Source organism: Danio rerio, chromosome 3 (assembly GCF_049306965.1).
Source record: "Danio rerio strain Tuebingen ecotype United States chromosome 3, GRCz12tu, whole genome shotgun sequence".
In the NCBI taxonomy this organism is placed as follows: domain Eukaryota; kingdom Metazoa; phylum Chordata; class Actinopteri; order Cypriniformes; family Danionidae; genus Danio; species Danio rerio.
In genome coordinates this window covers 18554582-18580913 of record NC_133178.1, presented here as the reverse complement: position 1 = coordinate 18580913, position 26332 = coordinate 18554582, and the positions used below count along the sequence as shown (strand labels likewise).

The window sequence follows — 26332 nt, the reverse complement described above, 5'->3', positions numbered from 1 at the left end:
ATGCATATTTGTGACCATGGATGGATAGTTAGATAGAAAATCGACAGCCATTTTGTAGTCTTTACTAGGACAGACAGACAGACAGAGTAGATAGATACCGGGCTTTTCATTTGTTTGTTGTCCACTGGTTCTCCAGGGGCCCAGTTAGTGTAGCTGAGAAAACCAGGTTCAAACCACTTGAACTGAGCCTGTGATTCTGAAGTGAGTCCGACCCACAAATGAAAACTGCTGTTGGGAAGCAGAGTCACGAGGAACGCTGAAGAAAGAGAGAGTAATAGCGAAAAACAGATTAGCCTGTTTCCATTCACATAAATTACTGCAATACATAACAGACAGACACTTGGGCATGCCAATCCCAATATTGATAGCATTTGTATTAAAATTTTCTATTTTCACTTTTCTGTGTGTGTGTGTGTTTTCATGTAACCTGTTTTCCTTCTATGTGGTGTGTGGGTTTGATTTACCCTGAACTCTGTGGTTTGGCACCGTCACCAGTGTGGCTCTTTGTGTCAGACACGTCTTAGAAGCAGCGTCCCAAGTGCTGCGACTCGACAGCTCCTCTCCAAACACCTTATAGCACTGTTGTTATGAAGGGGAAAACAGAACTCAAGGATTGTTGATATGAGAAAATGCGCAACATGAATGTGGGTCACAAACAAAAATGGGTTTTCAAGCATTAATAATATAATATGTACAGTATATGTAAGTATAATACTGATGATGTATTTTTACCATGATTTACTGAAAACATCCTCACATTTATTTTGAGCATAACGGTAAATCCAATAATATTTTATCAAAGAATCATCTGATGCCACATTAAAAGGTCAGTTCACCCATACATTTACATTCTCTTACTAATTAAATGAGTGTAAAGGGCACAATATTTGTAATATCACTGCAATGACTGTCCTTTTCAGATAACGTTACCAAGCAATCTTATTTTTATTCCCTTCTCCTGCAAAAACAAACCAAGATTAATGTGAACTAATGAGCATTTTTTTGACAATAAAAGTCACAAGCAACATTTCCTTAATGAATATCCCATTTATCGTAGAAAATCTATATGTTGAGCTATGACTGCTAATTAGCCTTCAGATATGTGCAAGATCTGTTGCAGGTTACCCATATATAAATCTGATATATGGCAAAATATAAATAAATGACAAATATGACACACAAGTTCATGTTTGGATTTCAGATATATAAAATAAATGCCATGTATGCAACATATATTGCAAAATATTGCAAAAATTACCATTAATGACCATAGTTTTTCAGCAATTACAAATTTTTTGCATTAACTTCATATAAATTTTTATGAAGAATAAATTATTTACTTCCCATTCGAAAATTTGAAATATGGCCCCTTTTTTGATATTTATATATAAAGTGGCCGGTAAGTGTGTGTGTGTATATATACATAAACTAGGGTTGAACAGTGCAATTTCAATTTCACAAGAGTGTAATTCAGTGTAAAATCAGACAGGTTGTGGAAGGTTATTTTTTACCTTGTGTAAAAAAGGAGTCCAGCCCTGAGGGCAGCCAGCGGGTGTGAGAGGCAGGGAGGGTGTGGGAGGGATTGTGCCGGTCACATTTACTCTCTTACACACATACGGAAGATCCACATGACACCTCTGGTCTGACCAGTCACCTGAGAGAAAAATAAAGCACTGAAAATGAGCTCTTTTTATGACTTTGAGTAATATGTGAGAAGATAAGTGAAACGAAGGGTCACGAAACACCACAACCTATTTTTGACATATTGATCATCATATATGTGTCCCACGCAGCTAAAAAACACTATTAGGACACATATATTTTACTAAAAAGTGAAAATTAATTGTTTGTTCATTGTTTAGAGCAAATTCGTTTTTCTGGTTTAAAAAGAAATTTTGAAGCTGCGTCACGGCAGTTAGATCCTTGTGTGAATTCCAGTGTAGAGACTGCATGTTTGTACTGGCGGGTACAATGTGACGTCTTTGAGCTTTCATCAATAATTCAAGAGATAGACTTGGTTCGAACCAATCAGCGCACTCTATTGAAAATGAGATGCAACTTCATTAATATGCATGATAGCTTTAAAGACTGTCTTTACCTGATACAGTGTTCAGAGAGCAGAGAGACGCCATGTTGTGTTGCCAACCGTAATTAAAACAAGTGGAAGAAGAATTATTTGGAGACATGGGTTGTCAGTGTTGCGTTTATAAATGTGCCACAACGAAGGTTTTGTTTTCAATTCCCCGCTATAAGAGCGCAGCTGGACTCACGTGTGGATTACAGTGGTCTGCTAACACGCGACAAAAAAATGTTTGTAAGGAACATTTTTTACCTGAGATCTGTTTGCATCTGGAAATGGTGAAATCCCGATTTGCTGCTCATCTCTTTTAAAAAAAAGACGCAGTTCCAGTTTGTGTTGATTGTCGTATCTACAGATTTGGTGATCAGTGTTCTTTGTTTATGTTTATTCAGAGGCAAAGTTAGTTAGTATCATCAGCAGTACTCTTTCAGTTTTTAAAAACATACAGTATCTTAGTCAAAATGATTTAATTACTAAGTTTAAAGTACATTAATATCACTACAATATTATGGACTGAAAGGTCTGCTGTAAATGCTGCTCTCCGAAAGTAAATATGTAAACCTTAATTAAACTGTTGGCGTCGTGTAGGATTTTTGCCGCATTTTGTTACAGGATAGTCTACGAACACACAGCTTTCTTACGCTACCTACCAAGTGCATCTAAGTTACAAAGAAACGCAGAGGTTATTTTCTCCCATACGGCATGCCGTATCAAACATTCAATTAAAACAACACTCTTCCAGCAGGAGGGCATGCATGAACTGTAACAGAATAAAAGTGAAAGTGCCCAACTGCAGTTAAAGTCGACAAATTAAGAATTTGGCAAATAATTTGGTTACTGCTGTCCATGTAAAGTCGTCCTATAGTCACTGTCTTTCTCTTCTACATCTGAGTGTTGTTTTGCCTCTGTGAAAATCAGAGCGTGCTAAAACTAAAAATCCTCTTTTCATGCAAGTCCTTCCCTCTTTCACCACCTGACACTCCCACAAAAAACAAAGCTGGACTCACCCACTTTCCTGACTTTTTTTCAAACTAGAGATGTAAAAACACCCAGCTGAGATGTGGGGGGGGGGGGGGGTGGTTCATGGCCCTTTAAAGGCTTAACTAAGTTAGTTGGGTGAAGTGGACAAGAATGGTTTTTTCAACAGTGAGTTGAATTTAAAAAAGAAAAATCTTAAGGTGGTTATTGACATTGACCCTAAAAATGAAACTGCATTAATTTCAGCTTAACTTAAAATACATCACATTTTCTCCTGAATTATTATATGAGAAGAAATACTGTGAAAATCTCTTTCCTTTGTTAAACATCATTTGAGAAGTATTTGAAAAAGAGTGGATTAAAACATTGAACAGGAGGGCTAATAATTTTGTCTTTATCTGTAAGTGTGTTAAAAGGGGTCAAACCTTTTGAGGCAGAGATTTGGACACATTTTGTCTCTTTGCTGATTGGTCGAGGCTGTCCTGGCCCCCAAGACACATAGTTGAGCACTGAATGATCAGACCACCGGAATCTCCCATCGTTCTTAAATGTGTGTAACCCGACCCACCACAGGTCATTTTCTTGACGGGACATCTAAACAGAAAAAAAAACACCATTCCTAATCAGTATTTTAAATACATTTCATATACAGCCAAGAAGTTACTGTAAAATAAAATAAATGCTCCACAAAAAAAAAAAAAATATTCACACCAAAAATGAAATAATTTTCTGTTTCGTATCTGATTCTTATATCGATATTACATTCAAACTTCTTTGAAACATAAAAAGGACACTTTTCGGACCCATGCTTTTAGTGATCGAATCACAATAGATCATGCATATATGCATTTAGAGGCATCTTTTATGACCATCTTTGTTTACTTTCGTGTCATTCTTTCATGCCCAAGATAACTAGTAAATCCGCTAATTTTCTAAAAAATTTTATTTCCACCTGGGGACATTCATCCCGAGGCCCCCAGTGATTATGCAGCGCCACTGATGCAATCCAAGACCTGTGAAGAAATTATGCCAAGGTATCCATAATCTTGGACCAGGCCGTATCCTAGTCTGATGCTGTGGTGGTCCTGGAAGAATGGAGTGCATGAGACTGATTCCTGAAAGACCACAGTGACAAACGAGTCCCCGCATTGATCCTATAGGCCAGCCTAATCACCCGCTGGTGACCTACTCACACCTGCAGCTTCTCCATGATGGACATCCAGCTTCTCCGGCGCCTAGACTGCAGCTCTGCACAGAAAGTTTGGCTAGAGGACAAATGGTCATGCTCAACAGAGCCTGGTTTCTCTTGAGGTTTTTATTTTTCGCTTCACTTCGTCAATTGGTGAAGTTTTTTCCTCGCTACAGTCACCACTTGCTTGCTTGGTTTGGGACTTGTAGAGCTGCGTATCTATGAATTTACTCCTCAGTGTTTGGACTTTCTGCAGTAAAATTTAAACCACACTGAACTGAACGAAACTGAACTTCAACTTTAAAATTTGGACTTTACTGCAACTTGTATGTAAAGCTTCTTTGACACAATCTAGACTTAAAAAGCGCTATATAAATAAACATGAATTAAATTGAATAGTGAATAAAGTATCTGCTTACACTGTTTTGCTATTTCTGAGCAGAATTTTGTCAAATAAAATCTGCAGATTTATGCGGAATAATTTTAAATGTACAGTAACTAAAAATTATCACATAAAAATAAAAAATACTACATTTATTTAAGGTTTACAATGCAAATCCAATTACAACCACGTGTTTGACAAACAAAGAAAGTCTCCCAAAAAATATATCTACTAATAGACAAAAACTATTAAATTTACAAACTGTACTGTAATGAAATTATCTAAACATTGCATATTATTCAATAAAATTACTGAAATAAAAATATAAAAACCAGCTAAATATATATTCACACACATTTCCATAGGTCGATAAATAAATAGACTTAATGATGAAAATTCTGCAGATTTTAGCAGCCAAAGATTTCATGTGGGTTTTAAAATAAGAAAAAAAATTATGTGTTGTTGAAATAACAAAGACAAAGCTGACAGCGTCCTCACTTTTTGGACCTGTTTGGAAATTTGATGTCAATCACACTCAAAAAATGACTTTTGCTGTTTGTTCAAAATACTTCTTTAAAATAAATTAAAACAACACAATTATTGAGTTTTTTTTTTTTGGGATGACTTAATTATTTTATGTTCAATCCACTTACATTTGTAAAAAATTTAACTTCATTTTGTCTTGTTGCCCCAACACAAATTGTCAGAAAAGTCAGAATTATTGGCCCCCCTGAATATTCTAATCATCCCCTGTTTATTTTTTCCCCCAATTTTGGTTTAACAGAGAGATTTCTTCAACACAATTCTAAATATAATAGTTTTAATAACTCTTTTAATAACTGATTTATTTAATCTTCATGATGACAATAAATAATATTTGACTAGATGTTTTCAAGACATTTCTATACAGCTTAAAGTGACATTAAAAGGCTTAACTAGATTAATTAGGTTAACTAGGCAGGTTAGAGTAATTAGGCAAGTTATTGTATAATGATGTTTGTTCTGTAGACTATCGAAGAAAAAATTGCTTAAAGGAGCAAATAATTTTGACCTTAAAATTACTTTTAAAACTGTTTTTATTCTAGCTTAAATTAAACAAATAAGACTTTCACCAGAAGAAAAATATTATCAGACATACTGTGAAAATTTCCTTGCTCTGTTAAACATCATGCGGGAAATATAAAAAAAGAAATACAAAGGGGGGCTAATTGTTCTGGCTTCAACTGTATATTTATGGACTGTGTGCGAGTCTGCTATGTGCACATACCTTGCGTAAAGTGCTAACCAAAAATTGATTCTCCTTTGGGCTGTGCATGGAGACCAGAGAGGCCTCGAACCAGGAGCAGATCCTCTGAGCCTGGTCCCACGTGGAGCGATGCTCAAACATTTTATACTGAGCCTCTTCAAAGTCAACCCACTCTAAACCAGTGTCTGCACACAAAACAAATATCTAACAGTCACAACTGCTTACATTGTAAATCATATTCAGTTCACATATAACTTCAGTTATGTTATATTTCTTAAGGGGTGGGGCTTTATGGATTAATATGCGCTGTAATGGACCTTCGTGGCTCTCAGGTTCCTCTTCTACTTTCCCTTTGGGTATTTTGCAGATCCAGTCTAGCTCAGATTCACAGTGGGACACCAGCCAGTTAGTGTCGGCCATGTTAGCAGCTCCGCACTCAGCAGACCCATAATTCCCCCGTCCAAAGTTCTGATAGGTCACCTAACAGGAAGAAAATATACATATTTTAGAATCCTTAAGAACAAGCTACTCTGGGGGCACCATGGTAGAGTAATAGTAGCACATATTGATACCACTTCAATATTTGACACAGCAGCAAATTCAAATGGCATTATGTACCAAAGTTCAGTGGGGCTTCAGAATTTTCACTGCAATCACCTTTAAAAATGACTAAAAACTAGGATTGTTTTGATTTATTCCTTGTTTTTTTTATTTTGTTTAAATTAAGTTATTTATTTTGACATCGTTATTTATCTGACATGCTCATCATCTGATGGTTACTATTGCTGTGGCCACTGAGATAGCTGCCTGTTTCTCTTCATTTTATATGTTTGGTGATTGTTTGTTCTGTTCTCATGTGTTGATGGATGAGATGTTAAGGGTGTGTGTATGTTCCACAGATAAGGAAGAAAAACAGCATTCATCCTTAGGCCTGATTATCTTTTATTCTTTTCCTGTTTATAATAAAAAAAAAAATAAATAAATAAATAAATAAATAAATAAATAAATAAATATTCACTGTAAAAATGCTGTGGCACACAATTTATTTTCGTGGGGACAACATGAAGAAATTATGCTAGCTTATTAGTTTTTACAAATTCAAGTGTATTGAACATAAAACAATTACATTTTCCTAAAAAAACTGTATGGATTGTGTTTGTACAACTTGTTTTAAATAAGTTGTTTAAACAAACAACAAACAATATTTTTGGTCTTGGTATAACCTAGATAGGAATAAGGAAGGCTCTCTTTTTTTGTGTGATTTCAAGACCTGCATGAATCATGATTTTTTTACTCTATTTTTTTATAATGAATATTTATTTTACAGGTTATAAAAAAGTTGCAATTGTTCAGATATGTACGGAATATGAGTGTTTTTTTATGATTAAACAAGAAATAAATAATAAATAAATAAACAAACAAATAAATAAATAAAATATATATTTTTTAAAAATCTTATCAAATAAATCATAAATGATTGGACAAAATATTTTTTAATAATTGGATATAAAGAATCAGAACCCTGAAGAATAAAAGCTTAATTTAATTGTAGGAATTTTGAAACTTTTTATTTGTACTTATTTGTAATTCAAAAAAACACTTCACAATAAGGTTTTATTAGTTAATGTTAGTTAACATATACCATAAACATAATAATGTAAAAAACATAACTTAATAAAGAACAATATGTATGGCATAATTGTTTGGGATATATTAATCCTGACTTAACCTTTACTAATGCATTATTAAAATCCAAAATTGTGCTCGTTAACATTAGTTATTACACTGTAAGTTAACAAGAACTAACAATGATGACTGTATTTTCATTAACTAACATTAACAAAGCTGAATAGAAACTTTAATAAACAATTTTTTCATTGTTTGGTCATGTTAGTAAATCCATTTACTAATTCATCAAGTATATTTGTATAGTGCTTTTCACAATAATTAGTTTCAAAGCAGCTTTACAACCAACAAAGCTACTTGCAAAGAGTTACATTGAAACTTGTGTATGATGTAGGAGGAGTGAATAAAATACAATGAAAAAATATAGAATAAAAGTCACAGTATCTTAAAACACCTACAGCTGATCCGTCACTCCATGTCCAACTGTCACTATTGCGGCGAGAGATTCCGATCCACAGCCAGTGCTGCTCATGTTCCTCCGCCTCCCTGTCCACACAGCCAATCAGAACGCAGAACTGTTAGGTGCTACTGTACCTTGAACAGGCAATTCACACATGATGCAAACACAACAAAAACAATATTCTAGGGAGTGTAAAAAAGGTCAATAAAAAAAAAAACAGACAGTGGTGTGAGATTTATATATTGCAAACACAGTGGATTTTAGACCTGCACCCTTCATCTCACACACGTACCCAAAGGCCTCGTGGAGGATCTGGAAGACGAAGGCCTCCTCCTCCGGTGTGCTGAAACTGGCCAGCTGAGCTCCGTGTTTCTGGCAAAACTTGTGTGCTTGAATCCACGTCAGCCTCTTTTCCAGTGCACCTGCATGAAAAACCTACAAACACACAACAACAGCTTTGTAGACCAACTTCAGAATTGGTTGATCTTTGAAATGAACATTGACCTTTACAGGGTATTAAACTGAAATCTACAGCAGAATGATAGGAAGAGGAATTTGGTGGAATTGAGATGATCTGTAAGATTTGTTGTTATCCTCACTATTTGTTAAACCATTAATTTGGCATTTTTTTATCACTTGTTTTCCTAAAACAGAATTAATTATGTCTAAACTGTATGTGTATATGTCTAACATCATGAAAATCTAAAGTTGTGCTAGATAATTAGTTCATGTACTGTGAATTACCATGAACTAACAATGAACAACATTATTTTCATTAACTGATGTTAACAAACATAACAAAAGTATAGTTTATTGTTTGTTCATGTTAAATACAATAACACATAACTACATGTTCTGTATTGTAAAGTGTTACCCTTTAACATGAATAATTAATCAGAAAGGTATAAACTGCTAATCTTATTCTAAAATAAATGGTTATTATTTTTTATAAATAATTCCAACAGAAGAAATACAAATAAAAAAAATCATAATCAGTACTGTTTTAAATAACACTTCTTTTGAAATGTGAGAATTTTGACAAATAATGGGGGAAAATTAAGTGAAAATGCTCACATAGCTACAGTGTGCTCACATAGCTACTCTTTAATCTACAAGTTAATCAAAAATACTTATTTCCCCAGATGCAGACATTTGCTGATGACTTCATTTTAGTAAAATAGCCATTTCTAACTGTATATTAAAGCCATAATTACAAATTTGACAAACCAGTACTTGGGTATTTAAAAAAAAAAACTGCTTCGTATTTAACATAACTGAATACATTTGCAGAGATGTGAGATAATTATTTATTTTATATTTTTTATTTTATATGATATTTCATAACAATTAAAATTTAATCACAAATTAAATGAGCATGTTCTTTATTTAAATTCAAAATGTGAATGCAGTGGGGAAATGCTGGGTTGCTTTAACCAATTCTTGGGTTAAATATGGACAAACTAAATCTTTGAGATAATTTTTTAACATGTATTTTAATACAAAATGAAACAACAACATGGGGTCATTTTAGAAAAAGTCAACAAACTTCAAGATAAATGTTTTCTTAAAATCTTTCAACTGTTATGATTTTGCCTATATAGTTCTTGTTTTAGTTACTTTGCTTCATGAAGGTGAAATGAGTTTGAAAATTACAAAATCTTTCTGTGAAATACATTTTAATGTCTTTAATTTCAGTGATGGTTGACGCGGTGGCTCAGTGCAGTTTCTGTGTGGAGTTTGCCTGTTCTCCCCATTTGCACGGGTTTCCTTCGGATGCTCCGGTTTACCCAACAGTCCAAAGACATGCACTATAGGTGAATTTGATCAACTAAATTGGCCTTATTGTGTTTGTGTGTGAATGAGTGTATATGGATGTTTCCCAGTACTGGATTGCATCTGGAAGTGCATCCGCTGTGTAAATAAAATATTATAAATATATAACTATATATAAATATAATTAAATAAATATGTAAACATATACTGTATAAATTGGCGGTTCATTCCGCAGTGGTGACCCCTGATGAATAAAGAGACTAACCTGAAGAAAAAAAAAACGAATTAATAATTTCAGTGAAGTTTTCAGTTTCAGTCAAATGAGGGTGACCCACACCCACCTTGTAGCAGTGCCTGAACGAGTTGCTGCTTTTCCACCCTGAAGGACATGATCCGGTCAGGGAGGGTGTAGGCACAGGCGCAGGAGGACTGGGAATGGAAGATGAGCCCTGATTCTGTTTGCAGATGTATTTGGAGCGAATGCTGGCACAGTCCTTCACCTCCCACAGGCCCATAGCCTGACCCGCCACCATCACCACACAGCCACCCTTTACCTGCGCTGCACATCACCATTAGCACATCACCGTTAGCATTTCTATCACATATCATTTAATTGATTACATATTACATCATTACAAGTGTATTTAAATTGATTTTCTAATGACTTAATCTGAAAAGTAACTTTGTTGCTCAATAAGCAATGTAATTGCTTTAATGAATGCTAAAAATCAATAGAAATTAAAACGTAATTCTTTAAATCCGAGTCAAACAGGATCTTTTAGATTTGTTTTAAAAAGCTTAGCTCTTAAATGTAAACAATACATATGTATTAAAACTTAAAATAATGATTGCTTTTTTAAAATGCATTTATACATTAAACATTTATATTTCATTGTTTCCTAAACATTTTTAGTAGTTGGACAAATAAAACCTTTACTTGAAATGTAATTAATATGCAAAAAATCTGAATAATATGAATTATAATGACTGTAAAATTACAATTATTTGTCTTTTCTGAATTGCATGTTATACTGTTATGAACTAATCTTTAAACATATTGTCACCTTGGAAGTATAAGGTTTTATCTGCATTCTGAATGATTTTGAGATATTTGACTTCAAAGTTTTTGCAGTCCATATGTCAAACAATTTGTGTGTAACAGTTCTCTTTTTATATACAGTAACATGACAGAGACCCTAAACGTACTCTACATGTAAATTATCAAAGTTCTCTTACATTTGCAGATAGAACCTTCTAGTTCTGAATAGCCATTTTCCACTTGAAATTATAAGGTTCTATCTGGCGGATCAATAATTAAAGCATTACTTTTCAAGAAATACAATCAAAAATATATAATTTGGTGTTGTAACAACATGTTGATGCTTGAGAAAGTTCAATTTTTGCTTTCTATAACATTTATTTCATGTTTTAGGATGAATATATTTTATTGTTTAAATGAATCATACAAGGCTGGGCTAAGTATTTTGTCCAGTGCAGATGTTCATTTTATCTAATTAATATGTAAATTTTTATTACATTTTATGCTTTATATGAATTATTGAATTATATTTATTGAATTATATGCCCATGAATTCAATTAAGTTTTTGTCCTTTAAGCCTTAATATCAAATTTAAAGACTTTAAAATAAAACAGACAATGAGCAAATGAATTTAATAAACACTGAAAAATGTTTCACTGACTATATATATACACACAAATAAAAATATTTCACATTTAATATATGACTTTTTAATAACAATGTACAATGTAAAATTAAACATTTCATCTTAATGTCAAAAAATGCTTCTTAATCATTACATTTACAAACATCTTTTCATTTTCAGGTTTCTTCTCAATTTTGTGTGGTGCAGCATTATTTAGTATATTTTGTGTGATTTTGTCTTTCTGGTTTTTCCTGCTGTCAATGGAGCACTCCGGCGAAATGACAAAGAAATCTGATCCTGATTGGTCCTTGTTCGTGCAATAAAAAAATGCTAATTGGCTCACAAAAAGAACCTTATAGAGCCAAGCTAGAATTCAGTTTTGTAAAAAAAACGTTTTTGTTTTCTTAAAATGCAAACAACTTATTAAAAAGCATCACATCATGTAAATAAGTAGTCATTTAATAAGAATATGTGAATAACTCAATTTTGACAAAAATGTCAGATAGAACCTTATAATTCTAAGGTGATGATATTCTAAGGTGATGTTTTTCTCAAGCATATGTGGTTGCCTTTATAGTGTTCTTTAGTTTATAAAAATTAACATTTTCACCAAATATAAATTATTATACTTCTCTGAATTGATTTATATACAACTGGTGCATTTATTTACAGTATTAAAGGCAAGTATATTACAAGTAATTTTATGTAAATTACCTAAAAATGAAAATAAGGAATGTACCCTCAAAACATAATTTTTTGCTGCTAGTTTAAACAACTTACTTAAAATAAGCGGAAACATCACAATTCTTGAGTTTTTTTGGGGAAAACAAAACATGCTCAGTTCACTTAAATTTGTAAAACACATTTAAGTTAACTTAATCGGTCTGTGTTGGGACAACATGAAGGAACTGTGCGGAACCCAGTATTTTGTACAGTGTCGTTTAATTACAGAAACTAGTTACTTTGTAACTAAGTACATCCAACATTTAATGAGATTCTGTCATAATGTGTGTTCTAAATACATAATGAAGTATTTTGTTACTCCCCAAACTTGGATATCTTGTCCTCAATATGACTGTGTGTTTGTACCTGGCTGGTCTCTGTTCCAGTTGGTGTATGTGAGCTCATCTCCGGTTATCCAGCCAAATGTGCCGGAGCTGTTTTCGTTATTAAGGCCAAGCCAAAACTGATCATCAGTTCGTCCAAACACCAGACTGCTCACAAACGCCTGCTCAAACCTGGATACACACACAGCATAGACTTCATTATTCCTTCATTTCAGGAACAACTGTTGAATCGTGATTATGTACACTGCATATTGTTATGCTGTCATTCAATACCTGTTATTAATTATGGCGAGAGTGGCATTGTTGCTAATGCACATTTCTTTTGCATCTTTAAAAGTTAGGGATTCCTCTCCAACTTTGAAACAGGAGGGACTGTGCCATTTCCATCCCTGCGGAAATTCAACAGAGCGAGTTGTAAAAAATGCTTCATTGTGTTTTATGGATAAATAGGTCACACCGGGTTTAAAGTGCTTTTGTCAGCTGCTAGTCAGAAGTTATAGAAGCTCATATTTCATGCAGTTTTGAAATCATACAGAAGAGTTGCCGGTCAATTGTGTATGTTGCAAAATCTGTGGAATCACTTTATTTTGATGGTCTCTTTAATGCATTTCATTGAATTTAAGTTACATTGCATCTACATGCCAACTAATTCTTATTAGATTACAAGTAGACTGTTAGGTTGGGGTTAGGGTTAGAGCAAGTTGACATGTACTTGCAAAGTTTTTTATAGTCAGTTAAATGTTTGCTGAAGGAGCAGTATCAGCAGATATTAAGCAGACAGTCTTCTAATACTTAAATGAGAATTAATTGGCATGTAGTTGCAATGCAAGTTTTAGTCAATAAAATGTGCAATAGGGACCATCAAATAAAGCATTACTAAATAAGTGTATTGTTCTGTCTTACACAGGACATGACAATTCATATACAGCTGAAGTGGCATATGATGCAGTACTTTACAAGACGAATAGTTGAAACATTGTTAACATTGTTTAAACTAAGATTTTTTGCATTCACTCTCAGACATAAAGGTATGAGATCACAAAACTTTTTTTTTAGTCACAAAATACATTGAATGAGTCAAAATGATTACACAGCAGATGCCCTTCCAGCCACAACCCAGTACTAGGAAACACCCATACACTTTCAAATTCACACACCCACACTCATACACTACGGCCAATTTAGTTAATCCAACTGACTTACAGTGCATGTCTTTGGACTGTAGGGGAAACGAGCACTGGGAGGAAACCCATGCAAACATAAGAAGTACATGCAAACTCTATACAGAAACGGCAACAAAACATTTGAATATTAAGAAAAGATGATGTTCCATGAATATATTTAGCGAATTTCCCACTGTAAATATGTTAAAACTCAATTTTTTTTTTAATAATGCATTGCTAAGTACTTAATTAGGACAACCTTTTCTATTAATGTTATTGTTTTGAACCTCCAGATTTTCAGATAGCTTCAGTTATCTGTGGTTCAGATATCCACACATCAATGCAATATTCAGCTTACATGTGATGTATAATATCTATTTTAAAATATAAAAAAGCTTTTTGAGGTCATAGGGTCACATAAACAAACCAAAAATAGTTAAAAAATGTACCTCTTGAAACTCTGAGGTAAAAATATAGACATTTTAGGTACAAACGTGTGATGTCTAGTCGCATTTTAATGCTTAATTAATGAATAAATAGTAAAATAGCTTATAGAGAGTTCATAGAGTGATTATGACTGCACTTAAAAATAAGACCAAAAAAAAAAAAACTGAAGTTATTACTTATTTTTTTTACTATTATGTATTTTCCATTGCGTTATGGGGTCACATCCACCTTCAACCAGAAGTTGCAGAAGCTCATATTTCATGCAGTTCTCACACTTCACTTCAGTTCTGAGGTCTGAAGAAACTGTCTGATGAGTTTTTTTTTTCCTGCATTCATACTCGTAAAGTATGTCACTGCAGCTCTTCTTCCTAAGACGAATAGTTAGAACTTTTCAAAATGCACCTGGAGACTTTTTTCCCAGTCATATATTTTGTCATGAGGACTTTCTTAAAAATGCAGTGTAAAAAACTCATCTCATTCTCATGAACCCAATATGATTAGGAAAAATCATTCAAATATTAGGAAAATATGATGTCCATCAATATATTTTGTAAACTTCCAATTGTTAATATGTCCAACTCATCTTTAAACTTATCTTGTCTTGATCTGATCACAGCCCTGATGTCCAACAGCATAAACCAGTCAGTACTAGCAAGGAATTCTGTGTTAGGCTGGTTCTGTAAGGAGGTGAATCTGACCTATGGCAAAATGCATTCACTAAAAAAATAGCAGGACAAAACATGCAGAATCACACACATAGTATGCACACACTGCCGTTTTAAGGAATGCACCTAAATTACACGTCAGCACTTGGCCAGAGTCGGTAACTTGACCTGTCTGCCGGCTGTCTGCCGGCTGTCTGCTCTGCTGTGGTGTGCTGTTCCAGACACATGCACTTCCTCACTGTCTCACATTTAGCAGATCATCACAAAAATGAACATTACATTCTAATAACAATAGATTTTCATCCGCATAAAGTGTCTGTTAATGTCTTATGAAATGACTGTACATTGTCAACTTTTTAAATTTGTCGAAGAAAGACCGACATGAGAAAAGAAGGCAAGAGATTATTATTGTTAAAAAAAAAAAAATAAAAATAATAATAATAATAATAATAATAAGTAATTATAACAATAATAATAATAATAGGGGCATCACGGTGGCGCAGTGGGTAGCACAATCATCGCCTCACAGCAAGAAGGTCACTAGTTCGAGCCTCGGCTGGGTCAGATGGCATTCCTGTTTGGAGTTTGCATATTCTCCCCGTGTTTGCATGGGTTTCCTCCAGGTGCTCCGGTTTCCCCCCCAAGACCAAAGACATGCGGTACAGGTGAATTGGGTAAGCTAAATTGTCTGTATGTGTGTGTGAATAAGTGTATGGACGTTTCTCAGTGATGGGTTGCAGCTGGAAGGGCATCCGCTGCGTAAAACATTGCTGGTTAAGTTGGCGGTTCATTCCGCTGTGGCGATCTCAGATTAATAAAGCGATTACACCGAAAATAAATTAATGAATGAATGCATAATAATAATAATAAATCTGACCATTCATCATCAACTGCTTATGAATAATAAATGCAAACATTGTTGCAAAAATGTGGGTGATTTTTAAACTGTATTTTCTTGTTTTCTGCAAAGATGCATTCATTTTTTTAAGAAAATAAAGTGACCCTGGAGCACAAAAATGTCTTATGTTGCACAGGAATATTTTTTGGGGAAAAAAAAAAAAACATTGCATGGGTCAAAATTATTGCTGATGATTCATGCTCAAAAAAATGTAAAATTAAGTAAAGATCATCTTCCATAAAGACATTTAGTAAATGACCTATACTATAAATATTTAAAAAGTAATATGCATTGCTAAGATCTTAATTTAGACAACTTTAAACACAACTTTCTCAATGTTTCGATTTTTGGGGTTTTTAAACAGTTGTTTCTCAGCCAAACGTTGTCCTATCCAAACAAACCATACATCAAGGGAAATTGATATGGTGTGCAAACTGTTCATCAATTTCCAAACATGTACACTTATGACTGGTTTTGTGATGCAGGGTCACATATTGTGAATATAAACAGTTACACATACAAATTCAAATTGGACTTCTTCACTATTTGTGCTACAAGTATGAATTACTCATTGCTTACTTATTTTGCAAATAATAGCAACCGCCCAGCATTACAGCGTAGCAACATACAACCCAAAAAGCAACAGTACACTCTGATCTTACACTCATAAGAACCATTTGGGGAAAGAGCATAAGTAAATTTAGTCAAACAGTCTGATTTAAAGCTTTAGGGTGTCCACGTGTAGCTTCTGCACTCTGACCTGTGTTTTGGCATTCAGGGTCACAGCTCGTCTTTAACAGATGTCTATTACCAGGGTCACAGCACGGTAACTGCACTATATTGATTCATATTGACAGACGTGAATGACAAAGGTGTAAGTGATAAAGCTTAAATTATAAGTACAGTGAATGAGATGTGAATTTAAGGAAGTATTTAACTTAATATTACCTTAAAGGCTCCCACTGTACATTTTTTTCTTTTATTATTGGTAATTTCAGTAATTAAAATAAATAAATTTTGAGCCTGTCCCTATGTTCTGGTCTACTCTGTTCATTCATTTAGTTTTCTTTTTGGCTTAGTTCCTTTATTAATCTGTGGTCGCCACAGCGGAATGAACTGCCAACTTATCCAGCATTTGTTTTACGCAGCGGATGCTTTTCCAGCTGCAACCAATCACTAGGAAAAACCCATACATTCTTATTCAAACACATACACTACAGACAATTTAGCTTACCCAATTTACCTACCTACCACATGTCTTGTGGGGGAAACCAGAGCACCCAGAGAAAATCCATGCGAACGCAGGGAGAACATGCAAACTCCACACAGAAATGCCAACTGACTCAGACGAGGCTTGAACCAGTGACCTTCTTGCTGTGAGGCGAGAGTGCTGCCCACTGCGCCACCTAACTCTGTTCCATCATTTATAAAAAGTAATATAACAATATTTGAAGCACTGATAGAAAAAGCATGTGACTTGCTTCAAGAGATGTCACTCCCTCTGGCTTCCACACAATTCCTTCATGCTGTCACGTTGGAGGATTGCGTTTTTTACTAACGTGTGACTACTCTGTTAATAAGCTACCAGTTATATTGTCCAATTTTTATCAACAAGCTCTTAAAGCGTGGAAGTTCTGTTACATGCACAATTTCTCGCCCCATAAAGTAATTTTGTGGAATAATTCTCATATTACTGTTAACCGGAAATCTCTCTACCCGCAAAATTTGACAGGTAAAGATATTTTTTTGCTTATCTGATATTTTGGACCAATCAGAAAATTTACTTTCTTACAAAAATTTTATGGAAAGATGGATATTCCCTATTAAATTTAAAGAATATAACTTTGTAACAAAAGTCATTCCCTCTGGTTTACTAATGCTAATGAGAAGTCATATGTCTTCATATAGTACTAGTAGAAATGATTTTGCACTTTACTTAAATGGGGTAGACTTTTGTAGTAAAAATGTACACACAAAGTTATTAGATTAATATTTTTTAAAAACAGAGCCTTAAAACCTAGATGAAAATTCTTTTGGAATGTTTAGTTTGAAGATATTGTGTGGAAAAAGGCTTGGTTGCATCCTTTTTGTTTTTGCATAGGTAATAAATACAGGGAACTACACTAAAATTTTTTACACATCATATGTTAGCAATTACACATCAACTAAATTATTGCAGATGGACGGATTCATCTTTTTTATGAATGTGAACATTCAAAAAAAATTTGGGAAGATCTATCATTGTATGTCCAAAAAAAAAAAAAAAAAAAAAAAAGGTTTTAGTTGTAATTTGACCAACAAAGATGTTATTTTTTTATTTTGTTTCAAACTATTTATCCATAGAATTTATATTGAATCTATTGATTTTGCTTGGTAAATTTCATGTTCATAAATGCAGATTAAATAACACTAAACCTTGTTTAAAGGTAGCTATTAGATTTTCAATTGTATATAGAATCACTCCAATATATATAGCTAAATTTTTAAAATACAATAATAGTGGCAAAGGAGCTGAAGTTAATTGACTAGTAATCATGCTGTCAATTGGTTAGGTTAAAATAATATCATTATAAAGATCTCTATATTGAATTGTTTTTTTTTTTTTTATTAAATTAATGTAATTTACTTTTAAGTTTATTTTATGTTATTAGTTACATTTGTATTTTTTGGATGTCATGTTTAAATTGTATATTTGCTGTTGTTTAAAAAAATAAAAAATAAATCCTTCATGCTGTTACAACAGATCAATTATACTCAAATTTATTTTTTTGTTTTTGCTCGTTAAACTGCTCATTTAAAATGATTTGAAACAACACAACACAACTCTTGAGATTTCATTGGGACAACTTAATGTTTTATGTTCAATCTACATAAATTTGTTAAAAGTGTTAAATTAACTTAATAAATTTGTGTTGAGACAACATGAAGGAGTTGTGTGGAACCCTGCATTGTTTACAGTGTAAGTTAACTTAAATGTTTTTTACAAATCTAAGAGGATTGAACATAAAACAATTAAGTTGTCCCAAAAAACCCTTAATAAATGTGTTGTTTCAACTCATTTTTAATGAGCAGTTTTAAATAAGCAGCAAAAGTCAATTTTTGTGTACAAAATATTTATGATTCACAGTAGATTATTCCCCAGACAAGGGTTGCATCTGGAAGGGCATCCGCTGCGTAAAACATATGCTGTATATGTTGACGGTTCATTCTGCTGTGGCGACCCTAGATTAATAAAGGGACTAAGCCGAAAAGAAAATTAATTTGGACCAAATGAAACATGACTGAAATTTAAATACAGCCATTCAGAAGCACAGAATAGTGCACTTACTGCACTCCAATGAAATGATTTACTTGCACTAAGTCACAGTTCTGAAGTTCAATTTAAAACGGTTTATTTTATTTTTTATTTAGTTTTTTTTATAAGATCTGAAGTGAACTATCTGCTGCTGCTTTCTGTAGTATGCCAATAAATGGCATGTAAAATAGCATTCAAACTCACATTTTTAGCATTATTGGTTGGAACAACATCTATCGCATGTCGTTGCATTTTTAGAACATAAATTAAATCAGCCTTTACGCTCAATAGTCAGGCACACTTCTGTTGGTGTTGTCAATCTGCCAACCTGCGCTTGTGTGTGTTTTGAATCAGTAGTGCAATACCTACTTCAACCACTGGGTGTCAAATTACATACTGCATCTTTAATAATGGATTGAGTTTACTGAAGACTACTCATTTGTTGTATATCATTTCAGTGTAAGCAAAAGGAACAGAAAATGCTTGAATGAAATGTACCCACAATTCCTTAATGTATAAAAAACACAGTATCATTTAAATTTAAGAAAAAATTTCAGCCAACGTATGCACATTTTGCATTTGTTAGTATAACTCGGCCCGTGACCTCACATTTTTGTCCTCGCTAGCAGTTCTGAGTTATGAGTACTAGCATATGTGAGTCAGACTTCTCTGTTTACTGTACGCTTGTGTCAGGTCGGGCTCTGCTGACCACATCTGGTGTTTTAACAGCATGACACAGCAGCGGCTCTGAATGGACTCTTTATGCACAGAGAAAGAGAGCGACAGAAAGTACGGAGGAGAAGAAATGCAGCTAAACAGAAGTAACAAACACAAGACAGCAGGGGCTGCACAGAACAAAACAAGAAGGCATAATTAGAGGATTGAAATGAATTAAAAGACAGGGAAGACTGAGAGGCGGAAGGAAAAAAAAAAAAAGGCAACCAAAGTGAAAGCCTGGAATGATTTACCCGTTTGCAGCCGTGGTCTTGTATCCGGTCGTCAGCTTTCTGGGCCGGTTTCTTACAGATGGAGGGCAGAGAGTAATTACATGGGCTATCGTTCCAGCGGCCCTCCTACAAACACACATACACACACTGTATAATGAGGGGTTATCGCTATGAAGCTGCTATAAATTTAGCCTTTTAGGTTGCACTGTCTTAATTACGAGTATAAAATAAAAAGGATTCATATCCATTAGCATCAGTCTGACAGAAATGAGGTATGCTGCAAAACATCCTATGAGTGAATTCCCACAGAAATCTCCAGAGAAGAACCAAAATAATACTTTTGATTTCATTTAGGTTTTTTTCTGCATTAGTTGCTTTACAGTTAAGCTCATTCTGAAACGTTTGAGGTGGATTTTATAGTATTTCATGTTCATGGAAAAAAGTCACTGACACTAAATCAAGGCTGCTTTCAATTTCTTAAAAAACTGTAATTAAGTGAAATATCACCACTATTTAAAATAACTGTTTTATGTTTTGGAGTTTAAAAGGTAGTTTACTCGGGTCTTGACAACATTTTGCATCATTCCTTCAGTGTTACATGAGTCATTATAAATTATTCTAATATGAAAAAATCATGGACCCTGGACCACAAAATTATGGTCATTAGGGTTAAGTTCTTTTTTTGTTGTTGTTGAGATTTTAACAGATTTGTGTGTGTTGAGCATCCGTTAAGAAAATGTTAGCACCAGCCAGCTTTAATTGTGGGGAAAACTGGATAATTTTGAGCTTTTGTCAGCTACTTTTAGCTTCCGGGGTTAAAATGATTTTTGGGCTGGGATCAAAATCGGTGACGAAGTGCAAAACTGCAAGTGAAGTGATGACGCGCCGGTTTCTCATTTTTATTCATAGCGGAGTTTTCTTATCCTTTGAGAAGAGCCGGCTTCTTAATTATTCATGACTGTGCATGCTTTACGAAGGCAAAACAGACCTGCCAGTGCCAAGATGTGAGACCCTATGTTGATGACTGGGTGAGACCGCATCCACGGACCCACGCACACAGTATTTATCTGGTCATGAAAGGTTGTATGTGTTTGTATCCATGATACACGGATCATGTTTGATGCATGTTTTTTTCCTGCAATTCTGTTAGGGCCGATACAGAAAAGTTGTATGTGTGCAGCAAGCATTTTTGTCGGGAGAGCAGTGCGAGAATTGGAGAATGGCGGACTTTTGTCTTTTATCAGTTCATTCACATTTAGACACATCGCCGTGCTGCTGTGTTCGCCTAAATCCTCCAGATTACCAGCAGGGCTAATGGTTGAAATAGATTAGAGACCAGCTGCATTGAGTCTGCATTCAGACCCGGGGATTGAGGGAGAAGTCCTCATTTATAGTGTTTATATGAACACGATTATCTTTATAATGATATAAATTGTGGTTATGTGTATATGAAATAATGAATAACAAATGTTGCAGGGTATTAAATTACTGTTTATTTCTTTGCGTTTTAACTTTATAATCTATAAAATCATGCGTGTCCTCATGGTTTGTGTCCCATTTTGTGAGCCGACTGACAACATTTGTTTGCTCCCCTCCTTCTCCACTGCTTTGCGGGCCACACCCACTCCTGCCTCTGGTCACTGAGCTTCACGCCCACTATGATGCTTTTTTTTCTGTGGTAGACTTAAGCCGAAAGTGGGCCCTTTAAATAATTTTTATAATATTTAATATATTAATAACATTAATAAATAATAATAAGTAAGCTTTACATTGAGGTTTGGTCTGTTATTGTAATATTTCATCTATTTAAATTATATTACATTACTTTACATTACATTACATTACATTACATTACATTACATTACATTACATAACAATATATTATATTATATTATATTATATTATATTATATTATATTATATTATATTATATTATATTATATTATATTATATTATATTATATTATGTTATTTCATGCCATGTATTTATGACCCAGGACAACAAAACCAGTCTGGAAAAAATAAATAAGAATAAATAAGGACAATATTTAAAGATACTAATGTAATGTAATGTGTAATTATATAGTGCATTTATTGTGTAAGGCCATACACCAAAAGCGCTTCACAATCATGATACACCACTACCAGTGTGCAGCATCCACTTGGATGATACAACGGCAGCCACAGGACAACAGTCAGTGATAGAGACAATCTGGTGGATGGGGACGATTGGCAGGCCATGATGGTTAATGGCCGATGGAGGGAATTTGGCCAGGACACCGGGGTTACACCTCTACTCTTTACTCTTTTGATTTTTAATGACCACAGAGAGTCAGGACCTCGGTTCAACATCTCATCCGAAAGACGGCGCCCACTGACAGAATAGTGTCCCCTTCACTTTACTGGGGCGTTAGGACTCACACCGACCGCAAGTTGAGCGCCCCCTACTGGCCTATCTAACACCACTTCCAACAGCAACCTAGTTTTCCCATGTGGTCTCCCATCCAGCTACTTACCAGCCTCAGCCCTGCTTAGCTTCAAGAAATCAGTCTTCGGCTGCAGGGTGATATGGTTGTGGCTACTATTATAGTTGTATAGTATTATAATATTACAATATTCTAAGTAATATACTGTTATAATATTATATAGTATATACTATACTGCTATTTGAATATGCAAGTGCGAAATATTGAGAAAATCACCTCTAAAGTTGTACAAATGAAATGGTTAGCAATGAATATTACTGGTAAAAAATAACATGAATAGATCTTCACTAAATATTCTAAATATTCTTGACTCATACCGTGCATTTTTGGCTATATTGTGCCACAAATACAACTAATTTTGTATATGACTATAAGAATATTAGTGGTTAAGGGTCACATTTAAAAATACTCACAGGGCCCCAGATGGTGACACAGTCCTCATTAACCTCTCGAAAATTGTTGGGTTCAAACGGGTGCCAGTAAGTGAAGATGACTGGAGTGCGATCCGTCCATTCAAAGTTCATCTGCATTGCTGTATCATGAAGACCAATCCACAACTCTTCTATATCTAAGACACACAGAGACAAAGAGAGGCTGAACATTGTGCACAATTAAACCAATTACAGTTGTTAAAATTATGAGCCCTCCTGTAATTTTTTTTTCTTTTTTTAAATATTTCCGAAATGATGTTTAACAGAGGAAATTTCAGTGTGTCTGATAATATTTTTTCTTCTGGAGAAAGTCTTGTTTGTTTTATTTTGGCTACAATAAAAGCAGCTTTTCAAGGTCAAGGTCAATATTATTAGCCCCCTTAAGCAATGATTGTCTACTGAACAAACTATTGTTGTACAATGACTTCTCTACTTACTAACTTGTCTAATTAACTTAATTTATCTAGTTAAGCTTTTAAATTGTGCTCACTTTAAGCTGAATACTAGTGTCTTGAAAAATTACGAAAATATGCAAATCAACACACAGTGATTCAGCATATACATTTAATAATGGCATCATGGCAAAGATAAAAGAAATCAGTTATTAGAAATTAGTTAATATGTAAATAAATTATTATTTAGTTATTACGCTGTTGATTAAACATAAAAGCATAAAAAATATATATAAATCAATTTGGTAAAAAAAAAAGAAAATACCAGACCTTTATAATATAAACACCTTAATACTGAAAAAAGAGATTATATATTAAATTTCTTGCTTTCACTTAAAGACTCAAAATGGATAATTAAATGTCTGTGTTATCTGTATATTGGTCAATGTGAATGTGAATTGTGTATACCTTTCTTCATATGTTTCGTGATGTACTCGAGCTCTGGCAGGGTGTGTATGCTAACAAGATTAGCCTCCATCTTCTGACATGTTCTGTCAGCTGATCTCCAGTCCAGTTTGTCTGAGTTCAGCCAATAGCAGCCCGTCTGGAAGTTCTGCCAGCCCACGTCACACTGGTAATGGCCATCATCTGCCCACGAGTCTGTTTCACAAACAGAGACACACTCAGGAGATATTCAATTCAAAAGTAGTGACGAACGATCTTGATTTTTATGTCTGAAAATTCAGGCAATTTTGTAATCAGAAAAACTTTGATGATCTCTTTTTTCAATTTCTTTTTGAGGTTGTTGTTTTTCTAGTTAAATAAGGCTGTATCATTTCACTGTATGAAGGAAAAACAAGGATTGGACTTTTACAGTGCAAAAAAGTTTTTCTTCATGTTTTGTCTTGTTTTTAGTAACAATTTCTGCAAATTATTAAGCTGGATTTATACTTTGCCTGGCGCTGCATCTTCATTAATATCATTCAATATGTTTAAAATAATTGTTTTTATTATTTTTATAAATTATTTTTATGATTTAATGATTATAAAGATTTTTATAACCATTCAAGATTTCTTTTTTAAATCAAACTTTGATGCATCACTTGCTTTCGTTCATATCTCAGACAGTTTACTCTAAAAATAAACACAAACAAAACACAAGTTACTACAAATATATATTTTTTATTATGGCAAGAATAAAAGCAAATAAAAGTACATTTACTAAAAATTACAGATGTTTTTTAGATTTAGCCCGCTCCACAATCCACACATCTGGCTAGTTTCTGTCCTATGCTTACTGTATGCTAAAAAGGCAATAATGGTCTTACATTCCTGACCATTATCACCAATAAAGTCCAGAAAAACAGGGCATCAGTATACTGTAAAGCGATAGCTTCAAATATTTCTTTTCATTTATAAAAGAAATAATGTTCCTTAATTATAGTTTTGTAACTATTATATTGTTTTAAATCCAAAACTGTAACTATACATCAGTGTTAAGCCTATGAATGGTGGAAAAACATATATCTGTAATTGTGTACCTGGGTCTCCACTTTTGCCATGGACTCTATTGGCTTTAACAAATTCATCACTTAGATTTTTCCAAACCTTCAACACAAAAGATTTCCTCCTTTCCCACAGCTGTTGCAATTTCTAGCCAATAATTATTGATCATCAGGTTATCTCTATGATTAAAGATCATAAAGATGTCTGTACAGTCATACTGTTTCAGACTAAAATCTCTTTAAAGTGGTTCATACTCAACTCAAAATCTGTTGCGGCGCCCCGGACACTGTTTGCTTGAGTCTCAAAAAAAAAAAATCATGCGCTCCACAATTAAACCAATTATTATATGGGGATGATTAGGAGGTCATGATAGACAGAGGCCAGTGGGCAAATTAGGCCAGGATACCAGGGTAATGACCACATATATTACCATCAGCATATTGACAAATTGTCTTAAAAAAATTTCCACTAGCCAAAGTGGCAAGTGGTTAGCAGCTATTTAACCTGTCATTGCTGAAATCTACCCACATATGGGGGGTTGGTGGGTGTTAATGTCAAGCCCTGCTAGGAACTATAATCTTTTCATTTAGAAAACAAAGAAAGCATTTGTAATTTTATAGAAATTTTAAAAATGTTATTTTTCTGGTGTAATAGTCAAAGAACTTTGCTGCAGAAACATGGATGCAACAAGAGCAGTAATACTACACAGCTTCAGAATCTCTTGAAAGTCATCAGCTAAGTAACAAGAAACAGCATTGTGCACTATTATTAACACACTTTTGAGATTTTTAGATGCTAATGGTCTAATCTGATTCAATGATTTATGCTTAGCTAAGCTAAAAGTGCTCCCACCAGACCCAGAGATCGGCTGAAAACCACCCTAGGGAAATTTTAAAATGAGCCTATTTCCAATAAACTGGAGTGTTCAATTAAGGTGGCTCAGCAGAATTTAAATTTAAGATTATTTTGCACTTAAAACAAACATTCCATGTTGGCTGAATATACTAAAACTGAATGGCAGGGCCATACAAGGTTTACCTCTAAAATAATGTAAGCCATATTTAAGGATTTTAAGGATTGTATGCAGTGGTAACTCTACTCTGTATGTTTATATTGTATGTGCTCCACAAGCCATAAATGTGCACGCACACACGCTTGCACGCACGCACATACATACCTGTGGTGAAGGGGTCGAGTGTGGCGTTAGGTCGTTTCTTGCAAATGTAAGGCAGAGCCACTGAACAGTCTCTGTTGTGCCAGCGGCCCTGAGCATCAGTGCTGATCACACCACAGTTTTCTTCCTCGTCATAACTTGGCATTTCTATAACACAAGCACAACCCCAAGATAAAAATACATCCTTGCTAACATTGATGCAAATGAGCTCTTATATAATGAGTAAAATGCAAACTGCTAAAAACTGCCAAGCAAGCAGATAATTGTGAAAAGAAAAGAAAAGAAAAGAAAAGAGAAAATATTGTTAGAAGTTGTTCAGTATTATAAAATATACAAAAAATATACAGTCTCCTATACACAGTACAACTGGATACAGTCAACTGGTTTGTCACTTGGTCACTGGTAAGGACCAAAAAAAAAAAAAGACTGATGGAAAGATTTGACACATATTATACATATTGCTA

The 26332-nt window shown here is 34.0% G+C and overlaps 1 protein-coding gene across 1 annotated transcript in view; it reads right to left on the bottom strand.

The window, feature by feature from the left end:
* The window catches only part of mrc2 (mannose receptor, C-type 2), an 82584-nt gene that overhangs the window by 14483 nt on the left and 41769 nt on the right, over positions 1–26332 (bottom strand). The window contains exons 6-20 of the mRNA XM_001343974.9: positions 25872–26015; positions 23657–23848; positions 22779–22933; positions 19903–20007; positions 12740–12855; positions 12489–12637; positions 10076–10293; positions 8254–8396; positions 7960–8047; positions 6193–6355; positions 5897–6060; positions 3484–3652; positions 1512–1654; positions 465–579; positions 99–256 (exon numbers count right to left, since the gene is read on the bottom strand). Coding sequence (XP_001344010.4) covers positions 99–256; positions 465–579; positions 1512–1654; positions 3484–3652; positions 5897–6060; positions 6193–6355; positions 7960–8047; positions 8254–8396; positions 10076–10293; positions 12489–12637; positions 12740–12855; positions 19903–20007; positions 22779–22933; positions 23657–23848; positions 25872–26015 — 2222 coding nt within the window. The remainder of the gene's footprint in view (positions 1–98; positions 257–464; positions 580–1511; positions 1655–3483; positions 3653–5896; positions 6061–6192; positions 6356–7959; positions 8048–8253; positions 8397–10075; positions 10294–12488; positions 12638–12739; positions 12856–19902; positions 20008–22778; positions 22934–23656; positions 23849–25871; positions 26016–26332) is intronic.